General features: G+C 36.7%; 1 protein-coding gene across 1 annotated transcript; it reads left to right on the plus strand.

The window, feature by feature from the left end:
* The first annotated feature begins 380 nt into the window (after window positions 1–380).
* CACNG7 (calcium voltage-gated channel auxiliary subunit gamma 7) lies at window positions 381–9,834 on the plus strand. Its single transcript, XM_069740893.1, has 3 exons — window positions 381–515; window positions 3,120–3,265; window positions 5,108–9,834. The coding sequence occupies exons 1-3, from the start codon at window positions 404–406 to the stop codon at window positions 5,363–5,365; spliced, it is 516 nt and encodes a 171-aa protein (XP_069596994.1). The 5' UTR covers window positions 381–403; the 3' UTR covers window positions 5,366–9,834.
* Window positions 9,835–12,396: the final 2,562 nt, after the last annotated feature.

Below are 12,396 nucleotides of genomic sequence, written 5' to 3' on the forward strand. Positions count from 1 at the left end.
GGAACTGCAGTATACATTACATAGGATACACTAAAACTCTACATCATGCATCACGGACAGCAGTTTTGGTGATCTTTTTATCACTTAAGTGCAACATGATGAGACTTGCTCCTCTCCCCTAAAAAGCCAGGAGAATCATGGGAAATGTTGTCTGCATAAAGAGAAGTTTATTAGAAGAGGAAGACTACTGCCAGTCTACCCAGAAATGGCACATGACATAAAACAGGTGTTCACAAGTCAATCACAAACCCCCACAGTTTGTTACGTCTATATTACAGCATATAGGAACAAAAAAATTGCTGGTGTGCTGCTCCTTTAAAAAAACAAAACAAAAGTTCTGCTCTGTTTACAGATGTGTTTTACCTTTTATGCAGAGACGATCCGCAGTGCTACGCCATTCCCCATGGTCAGCCTTTTCCTTGTGTTTACCGCCTTTGTTATCAGCAACATTGGGCACATCCGACCACAGAGGACAATTCTGGCATTTGTGTCTGGCATTTTCTTTATACTCTCAGGTAAGTTATTGTTACAACCTTCACTACAAAAATTCAGACATCTACTTTCATGGTAAAAAGCCTTCATGGTAGCGGGATGGTTTTCGAGTAATTGCCTTTAGGCCCATTGTACTAACTTTATGTTTACACTTCTTTATAGCGAGATCTCATCTATTACTTGGACATATTCTGATTTCTTCCATTGTTTTACGTTTTCTGACCATCCGGTGGTTTAACCGCCGTGCCAACATGTTCTTATGTAAATACGGAAAAAATGTATTAGACAAATAATTTTCCTCCACTTAATTCAATAGAGGTCTATATTCTAAGCAGTGTTTTAGGTTCCATTGTATGAGATGATGTGAATACAGTTCTATAATAATATTTCACAGATGAGACAATTCACTAACTACAGTATCTCATCTCTAATTGTAAAGAACAGTTAGGGTATCGCCTTGTACTAATAATATAATATTTAGTAAATAAATCTAAAATTATGTTGTACTCATACTAATTTCATAGACATTGGAGTCCATTCATCAAAGCTGTCATGCCAGAATTCTTGCGTAAAAACTATGAAAAGTCAAAAAATGTAGGTGCAAACGGAATTGTGACAACATTTTGTGGGTTTTGGTATCTTCAAATGAGTGAAACTAGGGCACAATGGGGCACGTGACATCAAACTTGGTCTAATTAACTTAGGTAGCACTAGCTGAAGGATGACTGGGTCATTTTGTCTACAGCAGTAGGGTCTATAGCATGACATCTTGAGTTTGACCATCAATGACAAGCTTGTGGTCATTTCAAATCTAAAAACAGTGAGATATGTGAAGGTACAGTAGTTAGTATGTCATAAAGCACCATGAGTTTGAAACAAGAACCGAAAGGGAGACAATCCAAAAACAGCCTAATGGTATCAAAATGACATATCCAACTTTATTAGATCAAGATCAGGGGGTGATGAAGGCTAATGCCGAAACAGCCTTCGGGGTGGGCGCTTCATCGTGTGTCCCCTGATTCCTGACTGCTACATAGGTATATATAATTTATAAATACTTACACCATTTATGTTTACTGGGTTCATTCAGTTCCAATACACGTACCAGGAGATCATCTTAACTAACTATAACTATGTTATGTTACTATTTTGCGTCTGGAGGAGAGAAGGTTTTTCCACCAACATAGAAGAGGATTCTTTACTGTTAGGGCAGTGAGAATCTGGAATTGCTTGCCTGAGGAGGTGGTGATGGCGAACTCAGTCGAGGGGTTCAAGAGAGGCCTGGATGTCTTCCTGGAGCAGAACAATATTGTATCATACAATTATGAGGTTGTGTTGTGCAGAATTCATAGTTTTGATTCCTTCAGTGTGAAAGTACAATTTTCATATGGAAATAAACACCGTGTGCACTGCTATAGTCTGGTGCAGAGACTAGGTACCCAAACCATCAAGTAAATTATGAAAAAGTCTCGCACTCAACTTAAGTGTCAATTTTGTAGATTTATTAGTAGCACTAGAAGTAGCACTGGAAACGTTTCAGTCCATAGGGACTTTCATCAGTCACTTCAACATTAAAGAAAATAAATTCGAATGTGGTATACATACAACCAAAGGAATAAAGCAAAACAAAGTATATACAAAATATCAAAAGAACAAAATATAAGCCAGTAGATATATTTCACGCATTCGCTAAGATGTGGCAGTGATGCCGTACTAAATAGCCTCGCTAAATGTGCTGTGTGATATACAACAGGAGTTTATCCGAAAACAGAAGAAGAAGAATAGAACACGTACCGTGCTGTGCCTATTAGTCTGTGGCAACAATTCCTTTATCGGAAAGCGGATCACGTGTTATGCCTAATGTGGCGTGAGAAGGAATCAGGATTATATGGCTATCAGTGGATAATAGGGAGAAACGGATAAAGGAATGAATGTACTTACAAACAGATACCGCCGTATAATATGGTATGTTAAATGAGAGGGGTGTAGAGAGGAGACTGTGGAATAATAGGTAAAAAACTGACCATTATCTAGGGTAAAGTTGAGCATATGTATAGCATAAGGAAAATGGGCGTATATGGGCATTTCCTCATGCTGTACATATGCATATACAGTATAAAGGAATTGTTGCCACAGACTAATAGGCAACAATTCTTTTGATATTTTGTATATACTTTGTTTTGCTTTATTCCTTTGGTTGTATGTATTCCACATTCGAATTTATTTTCTTTGATGTTGTAGTGACTGATGAAAGTTCCTATGGACTGAAACGTTTCCAGTGCCACTTCTAGTGCTACTAATAAATCTACAAAATTGACACTTAAGTTGAGTGCGAGACTTTTTCATAATGTACAATTTTCATAGTCATGAAAATACAGAAAAATCTTTAAATGAGAAGGTGTGTCCAAACTTTTGGTCTGTACTGTATATATATATATATGAATATTTTCCTCTCCTCTTATCAGTTTTTTTACTAACATTACCTATACATGTGTATTGAATTGAAAATTAAATTGGCGGGTTTGGTCAACTTTTCGCTAATCTGTTTGGGGTTATATGCTTTGAATGATTAGTAAATGAAAATTATTCTGACTACTAATGATAACGATGTCCTGATTATATTACAGGCCTTTCCCTTATTGTAGGTTTGGTTCTTTACATCTCCAGTATCAATGATGAAGTTATGAACAGACCCAGTAGCTCTGAACAGTACTTCCATTACCGATACGGGTGGTCTTTTGCATTTGCAGCCTCCTCGTTCCTTCTTAAAGAGGTTTGTCATCATTATTTTATTAAAGACAAATGCTTAAAACTGATACAACATGTATTGAAGGGAATCTGGCAACAGGTTTTTGGTGCCCCACCTGTAGCACCGGAGACCCTGATTAAACTGATGTATCATTTACTGGGCTGTTTTGATTAAATCAGTGTTTTCTCTACTGCAGATCTAGCAGTGCTATGAATGCTGAGCTCTGAATAACCCTGCCCACACCACTGATTGGAAGCTTACTGAGTACACTCTGCATAGGCAGAAATCTGCCAATCAGTGGTGGAGACAGGGTTATATAGAGCTCATGTATATGGAGGACTATGTTGGAGGAGCATTACCTGTCCTCTAGTCATAATTTGCAGCAGATAAAACAATGGTTTTATAAAAATTACAGCACGTTGCCCAGTAAGTTACAAATCACTGGAATAAGGGTATCTGTCTCTACATTATGCTGCTCTCAGATTAGATGGCAAAATCAAGGTGATTGATTCCATTTAACAAATAGTTACTAAAGTGCATAGTGAGGGAATACTACGTCTACCCATCTACCTAGTATACAGAGATTAGATTCTACTACCCATATACTTTACATCACAAACACAATATCATTAAGTATCTTATGAGTTGTAAATTTTTAAACTGTGTACATCTGATCAACAATATTAGGCATCATGCACATTGTAGAGCTGTGTGCATGAGACCATTGTGACCATTCAAAACCATTGGAGTCCCTACAGATAGTGGGTCTATAGGGTCTCATTCTTTCCATGTTATGCCATATGGTGCCTCTGGTTTGTGCCAATTAACTGAGATGATCAATAGTTTATACTGAGGAGCACATTCCTTAGTAGATGTAGAAAGACATAAATCTATGCGACACATTCATTCCTGCTCTGAAACTTATGACAACCTTAGATATACTCAGTGCAGGAATGAATGTGTTGCATGGATTTATGTCTTTCTGCTAAGGAATGTGCTCCTCGGAACTTATGGGGGTATCGCAACCATGGACCAGATCTCAATCATAGAACAATAAAACTTTCACACTCCCTATCTATGAACTGTTCCATTATTTATGGTCACTACTGCTTCTCCCTCTACCATAACGATAGTCCTGCTTCACTTCACTTGTCTGACCTATTGCATTATTCTTGTGCCCTGCTCTGTATAAATATGTGACTCTTCAGATTGCATGTTATTCTATGCCTGATGAATAGACCTGAGGAGTCTTGAAAGCATTCAATTTGTTACCATCTTGTCAGTTAGCCAATGAAAGGTATTAACCAATGAGGACTTTCAAATTTAAAAATTTTTCTGATAAACTATTGGCATTAACAATGATGAACTAAATGAAGGTATCGTGCCATATTTTCCTTTATAGTAAAGGAATTTCATCAGCCTTGGGTTGCCACGAGGAGTACAAATCAGTTGTCAATCCCACACCAGGGATGGACACGGACAAAAAAGGATCCATGTGCAAGATCAGTGTATGAGCCCCTGACGAATCACGATGCACAATTCCACCTGCTCTGCAGTTAGTAGTGGCCCCCTTAACTCTTGGGCCCTTGTGTAGCTGCACAGGTTGCACTAATGGCATTTCCGCCCATAAAACCCTACACACATCAACAAGAGCAAGATGCTAACCTTCTAATCATGACTATGGAGAATAATCATGACTCCCTTTTTAAAATGAGTCTGTTTTCTCCATAGTAGAAGCATAATGGAGCCCTGACCTCTAATAAAACATTGCAGAAAATTGTCTCAAATAAACCTGTGCATCTTTTAGAAAAGTATAATGTCATACATTGATGTTATTACTTCTGTTTTCTCACTTATGTTATGAAGGGAGCTGGTGTTATGTCAGTGTATTTATTCACAAAACGTTATGCAGAAGAGGAGATGTATCGTCCCCATCCTGCCTTCTACCGTCCTCGTCTCAGCGACTGCTCAGACTACTCAGGTCAGTTTCTACACCCCGAAATATGGCATCGTGGCCGCAGCCCATCGGAAATCTCTAGCGATGTCTCAATCCAGATGACTCAGAACTATCCGCCTGCAATCAAGTACCCAGACCACATACACATATCAACGTCACCCTGCTAAAAGTGCCACGAAAGGCAAACTGTTTGGAAGCTCTAAACATCTCTTTACTATGAAACTTGCCATACAGACATCATAGTTTGACCGTCTTACCTGTTAAACTAGAGACATTATATTGCAGAGTTTAAAATGTGAGCTTTTACTTCCCATTTTGCGGAACCTTACTGCTCAAGTACCATTTAAGGCTTGTCCACTACTAGAGAACTTCTTATCATTAGGTCCAGGGAGGTGCCAAAAAAATATGGTAAGTGTAAAAACAGAAAAACTCATTTCCTGGACTGATGTCGCTCCTCCGAACTCATCACAGCAGCCAAGCCAATCAGCATTCACATTTTATCTGAGCAGAAGAAACAGGCCCAGACAAAATGTGAATGCTGCAGTCAATCAGCCAAAGCTTATTGGTTGTAGCAATCATGTGATGCCTCCATCGACTGTTGATGCCAGGAGACCGGCAGTGGATGTAGTGCTGAGTATAGAGGAGCAACGGCAATCTTGGAAGCATCAAAGTTTCCTTACATTTTTTTCTTAACCTCCCTGGGCCCATTAATAGATTGATGCTAAGTAGTGGACAACCACTTTAAGAGGTTATTTCATTTTCGTTTCCTTGGTTTTGTAGACCACAGAAATATACAATGTAGTCATATCATATATCCATCTTTTATACTTTACTTTCTTGCGTTTATTTAGAAATTTTTCTTTCCTTCTTAACATGTTTGTTTCTTCTATTTTCTATTAAGTAGTTTCTTAATACTTTAAAGGAGATTGATATTCAATACGAAACTTTTGACTATGTAAAATATTTCTAAATTCTTCAATGATTTACATGGAAGATTTAAGGGAAAACGAGCAGAAGACATTTTCTGTGCTGTTTTGTTATCAATGTTAACCAGACTCGTAAGAAGAAAATGCTTATAGCAAAATCTCTCTCCAGCAAGAAAAAGTATTGAAGACAAAAAAGTGACTTGGTTCTCAATGAAGCAAATGAAGAAACAAAAAAATGCTACATTTTGTGGATCTGTGGTGTATCATGGATTTAATATCTAGTTTTTATTGCCACATACTGGAAAACCTAAAAGACTACCTTAACCATCCTCTTCAAGAGGCGCGGAATCTTGGAAGTTGTCATCTAAAGTCTTACAGATGCTGCTGTTTTCTGTCCATTGTGGTAGCTACAGACATTTTTTGTCCTCATAAATGTCACTTCCCGTTGAAACATTATGTTACGATTTCTAATTCAGTCTTCTAACTTTAGGAGGAAAAAAAGAACCAAAGGCAAATATGCATTGCAATCTGATTGCTCCAGTAGAGATGCAGTATTTGACGAGGTTCCAAGGAGGTTGACCATCAGATAGACCTTTCATGGTCATAGTTTACGAGTCACTCTACGTTGACTTACTCAAATAGACCTTTGTGGGGACAGACGCAGAATTAGAAAAGTCAATATATACTGAATGTCTTAATTTAATCTTCCTGGCACAATGTACAAAAACAGACAGCATTTGTTGAAGGCTAGCTGAGAACACACGTCAAAGGCATTTCCCCACGTTGCACTATCCCTACAACACAATCTCAAGTGTTGGTAATGTACAGAAACATTATGTATAGACTGATGTAATTATTTTAATGCTGTGATTTTCACAGGGACTTGGAAAGGCTTGGCTTGCATTTTGCCCATTGTAAATCCTTTCATCCACGGAAGACATTTTGTTTCTGCAGTGAGCAGAATATAATGGTGTCTAAAGAGCACTGAAATGTATATAGATAGTTGATACATATATCAATGCAATGTAAGAAATATAACATGAGATATAGTGATAAAATAATGCTTTGTCTGGAAATCATTGCGGATTATGGACTATGTGTACACATATATATATATATATATACATATATATATACATATATATATATGTATATATATATATATATATATTACTCTAAAAGAGATTCTATAGTAAATTGGCATTCAAGTTGTTGGACGTGCTTGAAAATAGAGTCCTGTGATTACAGCAGCCTCTGCAGTGCTCTGAATGCTTAGCATATGCAGTGTGTAGGGAAAGTATAGAGGGGGTAGTGTGAGTCACTGTTGAGATACTTGCTGTAACTGTACCGCATTACCTCTAACAATGTCTTTTTACGAAGACAGGAATGCATCAATTTTCATAGGATGCATGCTTTATCGATATTTAAAGTGGTTGCCTATCCAATACACTTAGCTGATCGTTGAAGTATTTTGCATTGCCCACTACGCAGAGGATCTTTGTTTTGGGTAACGGAAGGGTTCTTAAACTGGGGACACCCCTCTGTAACAGCCCAAGCTTTAACAAGACATAAATACAATTCTTTTCTTAAGCAGACCATCTTATTAACGACTTGATTGCCAATCCTTCATTTCGAAAGAAGATCCGTAATGATCTCTGGATATATCATTATTGATAAGATACTTTTTTCCTTACTAATTAAGGATATTATATTTTTGCTATAGTTTAGATTACAGCTGAGCTTTCATAACCTATTATTTCTTAAAAGAATCAGTAGAAATATAAGAGGAAAAAGCTATACCCACTAAAAAGAGAGAATATATGTAATATATAATGTATACCTCTAACTGGCCAAACAGATTGCTTCATTCTTATTTTGATAACTGCTCCATCATGTTCAACTTGTTTTATGGTTCTATCTTAAACTTTTGAAATGTTTAGAAGAAATTTTACTTGGATTTGAGAATGTGCAAAATATTTGGTTCTTTTGAGGGATTTAATAGGTGGTAGCTGCTATGCATGCATGTGAAGCTGAAACCCTTTCTCTGCCATTAGCGGAGATGAGAGTTATAAAAATGCCATATAAATTCCCATGTAGTTCTAACTGGATTCTAAGGTAATCCAAGCCCTACATGTTAAATAGTACACTTTGCAGATAACACCATACATAGTTTACATTGCTTGTTCAGAATATTAAAATATTAAAATTTTTTGTATCAACTGATACTTTTCAACACAGTTGTATACCACATAACTGACATAATGATGAAGCTTAAAATGTAATTCAGCAAAGCTTATTGCGTCCACCATATGTCTTTGTACAGATTTCATTTTTTCATATGGAACTAAAAAGGGACCGAAATGGGCACTAACCAAACCCCTGTGCTCTTTAGTCAATGATATATGTGTGTTTCACAAGTAAACAATCAACACAGAAGTATATGTTTGGTGGACTATTGTGAATGATGAATGATGCCCGGTAGTGTAATAGCAAATTTTATTCTATTAGCATTTATGGTAATAATACATCAGGTTCCATAGTCTTGGCCTGAGGCTTCTTAGAAACACAAATTTGGGATTAATACGGCTGGTACATATAAAAGTGGCTGTTCTCAGGAACCTGGATCTGATTATGTTTTGTATCATAAATAAATATCATTCTGTACCAAGAACTCTGTACAAATTTGCATAATCCTCCATTATATGCATATCAAAAATTCTTGATTGGGTATGATAAAGATAATGATACCTAGGGGCTATTCCACTATTTCTAAAATATAATGTCTACACTAAATGTCTTTATTATAGAGTTTTCAGCACCGTATCTAACCTGTAAGACATATAATTTACTTCTAGACAAAAATATAAAATGAACATCTGCTCTTTATAATATGTTTTACATTGATGGGATAATCATTGTAATTGGCAGATGTACTATAAATGCCAATATTTCATATATCAAACAAGGCAGTAAATGACAGGTTACCGAGAAATATGAGTTTTCAGCTTCATGAAAAAAAATGGTTAATCTTCACTTTTTTAATGCATTTTTGTTTCAAATCCTTATCATTTTCAATATATTTGTTTGATGTGGGCAAACTTTTATTTACATTCAGAATTTGAAAAAATAAATGCAATCATATCTAACGGAGCCAAACAGCATAAACTCATGGTACATGGTACCAAACTAGTAGACATATCTGCTGATGATTTATTTATCTCTCAAAGTAATTTCTAGAATGGATACGAATATAAACATGTCCTAGCAGGCAGCACGACTAGTGTACTTGTTTGTTGTCTCTGACTGTAAGCAAGGGTGTTCTTTTTTTTTTACTTAAGAAGGAACTGTACTTTCAAGAAATGTTGCCTAAATCAATAGTACATGCACACATAACAAACTTTATAATATATCTTATCAGTGAATTCTGCTATTTTTTCCTCTTATGAAAGATGTCTTCCCTTACCCCTGCTTCCAGAACTTGTCATCCTCTCTTAAAAAACAGGTTCAATTCTAACTAGCTCAAGAGAAGAGAGACTACCAGTACAGTCGGGTATCAGTTTACACAGCCTATAATACCCTGTGGAGAGGGGAAAAGGAGGAATGAGGAGCAGAGTGAGAAAACAATCGAAGCAAGACACAGAAAGATTGTGCTGAGCTTTCTGATAAGTCTTTTACCTCACCCTAGAAATTAATAAACATCTATACCACTCTCTTGAATAATGTCATACATGCTACTGGTGCTACTCTCTGTGTGAAAAATGAATCCATCCCTGTGTGTTGTGCTGTGTATGGGAAACTTTATAGTAGCCAATCTCCCACCAGCTACAAGTCAATTTCAAATTTAGAGAAAGAGCTTACAGAGGAGAAAACTGGTGAATGTTCAAGATACAAGTCATCTAATGGTCAGAAATAATGTTTACTTGAAACTAATGTTACCCTTTAACTCAAAGACACAAATTTTAAAAATGCAAAGAATTTGGACACAAAGCATATTTAAAAGTTATGTAATTGAACTACATTAGTAAGTTATATGCCATACTTCCTAGAATAGATACGTATATTAGAGATGAGAAAATAAACAATCTCTCTATAGTGAAACGTTTTTCTGATTGATTCATTTGCAAATTTAGAGAAAAGGCATTGGTCTGGACAATATTTTTTTTATTTTTAGAAGGCTGGGGAAGGGATCATAAAAAAAATTGATACCTCGTCACTCAGCTGTCTTGCTGCAGCACAGTGTCTGGTCTTCGCCTCCATCATATGTCATAACCAGGAGGAAAGAAGAGGTCAGGCAGCATGGATGACCAGACAGTGTCAGCATCAGGAGTGGGACAAGTGAGTGGCGATATGAATATCAATTTTTTTAACCAAGTTGAATTCTACTATTTTTTTCCAAAAATCCATATTCGCCTTCACTCTGCATGAATTTAGTAAAACAGTAGCCTCCTAGCCACCCATTTTTCTGAACCATATAGGACCAGGGAAAGGTTAAAAATAAAAATACTTGGCTCACTGATCACCTCCCTGCCCCCTCAGCTGCACACTCTCCCCACACTTCACTGCCTCTTTTTACCACCACCGCAAGCAAAAACCCATTCACTATTCATGCAAAATTAGGAATTCCACCCTGTCCGGTATAGTATGAAGATGCCCTTAATTTCAGCCCACAATGTCGATCAAAAGAAGAGGAGCAGAGAACCTTACTGGCGACAGCGAGTATTGAAAGTTTTTGTGTTTTGTTGTCTACATCTTATGTTTTATACGCGATGCGATGTCTCTAGACCCCAGAGCCTAATAAAGGGATATTCAAAATTTATTCAATTCACAGAGAACAAATTTGCAGGGAATCAAATTTCCCAGTAATATCCAATAGATTAGACAAATTTGAATCTCATCAGATCAGCTCATCTTTCTTTTCTGATTCTCTGCAATTAAGCAAAATTTTGCCCGGTTGGCATTTTGATGAATTTGCATAAAATAACTCACTAAAACTTTAGATTCAGAAGAATATGAAATTTTGTAAAATTGGAGGCAAATTCAATTTCTTTCAAACAAATGTGCTAATGTCTGATACATATTTTACTTAGTTATATACTAATATATTTCAATTATTCCAAGTGTCCTGATCCTCTGGAGATGCTCCAATGTGGGATTCCAGCAGCTTCACTTTTGGTCCTGTGTTAGACAAAGTACAGTTTTTCCTATGTTGGCATGCGCTGTACTTGTGACTGTTTGACTATTCTTTTTAATAACTAAGCCATTTTAATTTTTAAGGGACAGGTCAATCCCTTCCCTATCTTGCACCTTTTCATGGTACAATACATTTGTTCATCTTTGATAAAATATTACATTTGTTGATTTGACACGTAAAGTATATAAGGGGCAGAAATGACATCTGTTGAATTGAATGCAATATTTACTTGACGTGGGTGGTTTCCACCTTAAGAAATTGATGCAATGGCTTAATGGAACCAATATTAATATCCTTCTTTAATTGATTGCATGGTAGTCATATTAGAACGACCAATATTAAATCACTTTCCATTGACAAATTGTTACAGAGAAGGCGGTATATGCATGTTAAGGTGTTAAGTACTGGACTAGATGAACCTTTTTCTTCCTACACAATCATTTTATGTGGACACAGACACAAGAGGGCCCATGTGCAGGAACCGTGTATGGGCAGGAAACTGCTTGGTGCTTTAGAGCTGGAAGTGGCCCCTTACCTGTTGGACACGAACAATGGCATGTCTGCCCCTGATTTTCACTTTCTACTTACTGACCTAGGTAATAAAAAAATCAAAAAGCAGAAAACAAAGTTCAGTTTTGGAATAAATGAAAAGCTGTCTCCTTGCCCACATCTATTTGTTGTTTTTGCCTCTCCTGCTTATAGCACCCCAATAACCGGCACAAAACAGTGCAAGATCCTCTAAAGTGTTCTGATAAAAAATGATGGCATTTCCAATATTTATAGAGAGGACAAAGACAATTTAGCAGTAGCAAGAAATATATTATAGCAGTATTTCAGATTTCCAGGTAAGTAAAAACATCAACATTTTAAAAAGACAACATGGATAGATCTACTAAGTAACCAAAAACTTCAATTTGCCAGTATGAAAGAAAAAAGCAAAGAAGAACACAGACAAAGATGAACCTATTCCCGCAAATGGATGTAACTGTGTATTCACACTGGAAGTAGTTTACCGCTCTAAGGTGAAAAATTACATTCGAGGGACCGCACGGACACCGGAGTCAAGCCCATGCCATCTGGA

This window comes from Ranitomeya imitator, chromosome 10 (genome assembly GCF_032444005.1).
Source record: "Ranitomeya imitator isolate aRanImi1 chromosome 10, aRanImi1.pri, whole genome shotgun sequence".
Classification (NCBI taxonomy): domain Eukaryota; kingdom Metazoa; phylum Chordata; class Amphibia; order Anura; family Dendrobatidae; genus Ranitomeya; species Ranitomeya imitator.

Excerpts from the sequence above, each read along its gene's own strand:
- CACNG7 (XM_069740893.1), top strand. The coding sequence starts at position 404 with ATGGTCAGCCTTTTCCTTGTGTTTACCGCCTTTGTTATCAGCAACATT. Across the intron at positions 516-3,119 it reads CATTTTCTTTATACTCTCAG|GCCTTTCCCTTATTGTAGGT; the intron begins GTAAGTTATTGT and ends ATTATATTACAG. Across the intron at positions 3,266-5,107 it reads CCTCGTTCCTTCTTAAAGAG|GGAGCTGGTGTTATGTCAGT; the intron begins GTTTGTCATCAT and ends TATGTTATGAAG.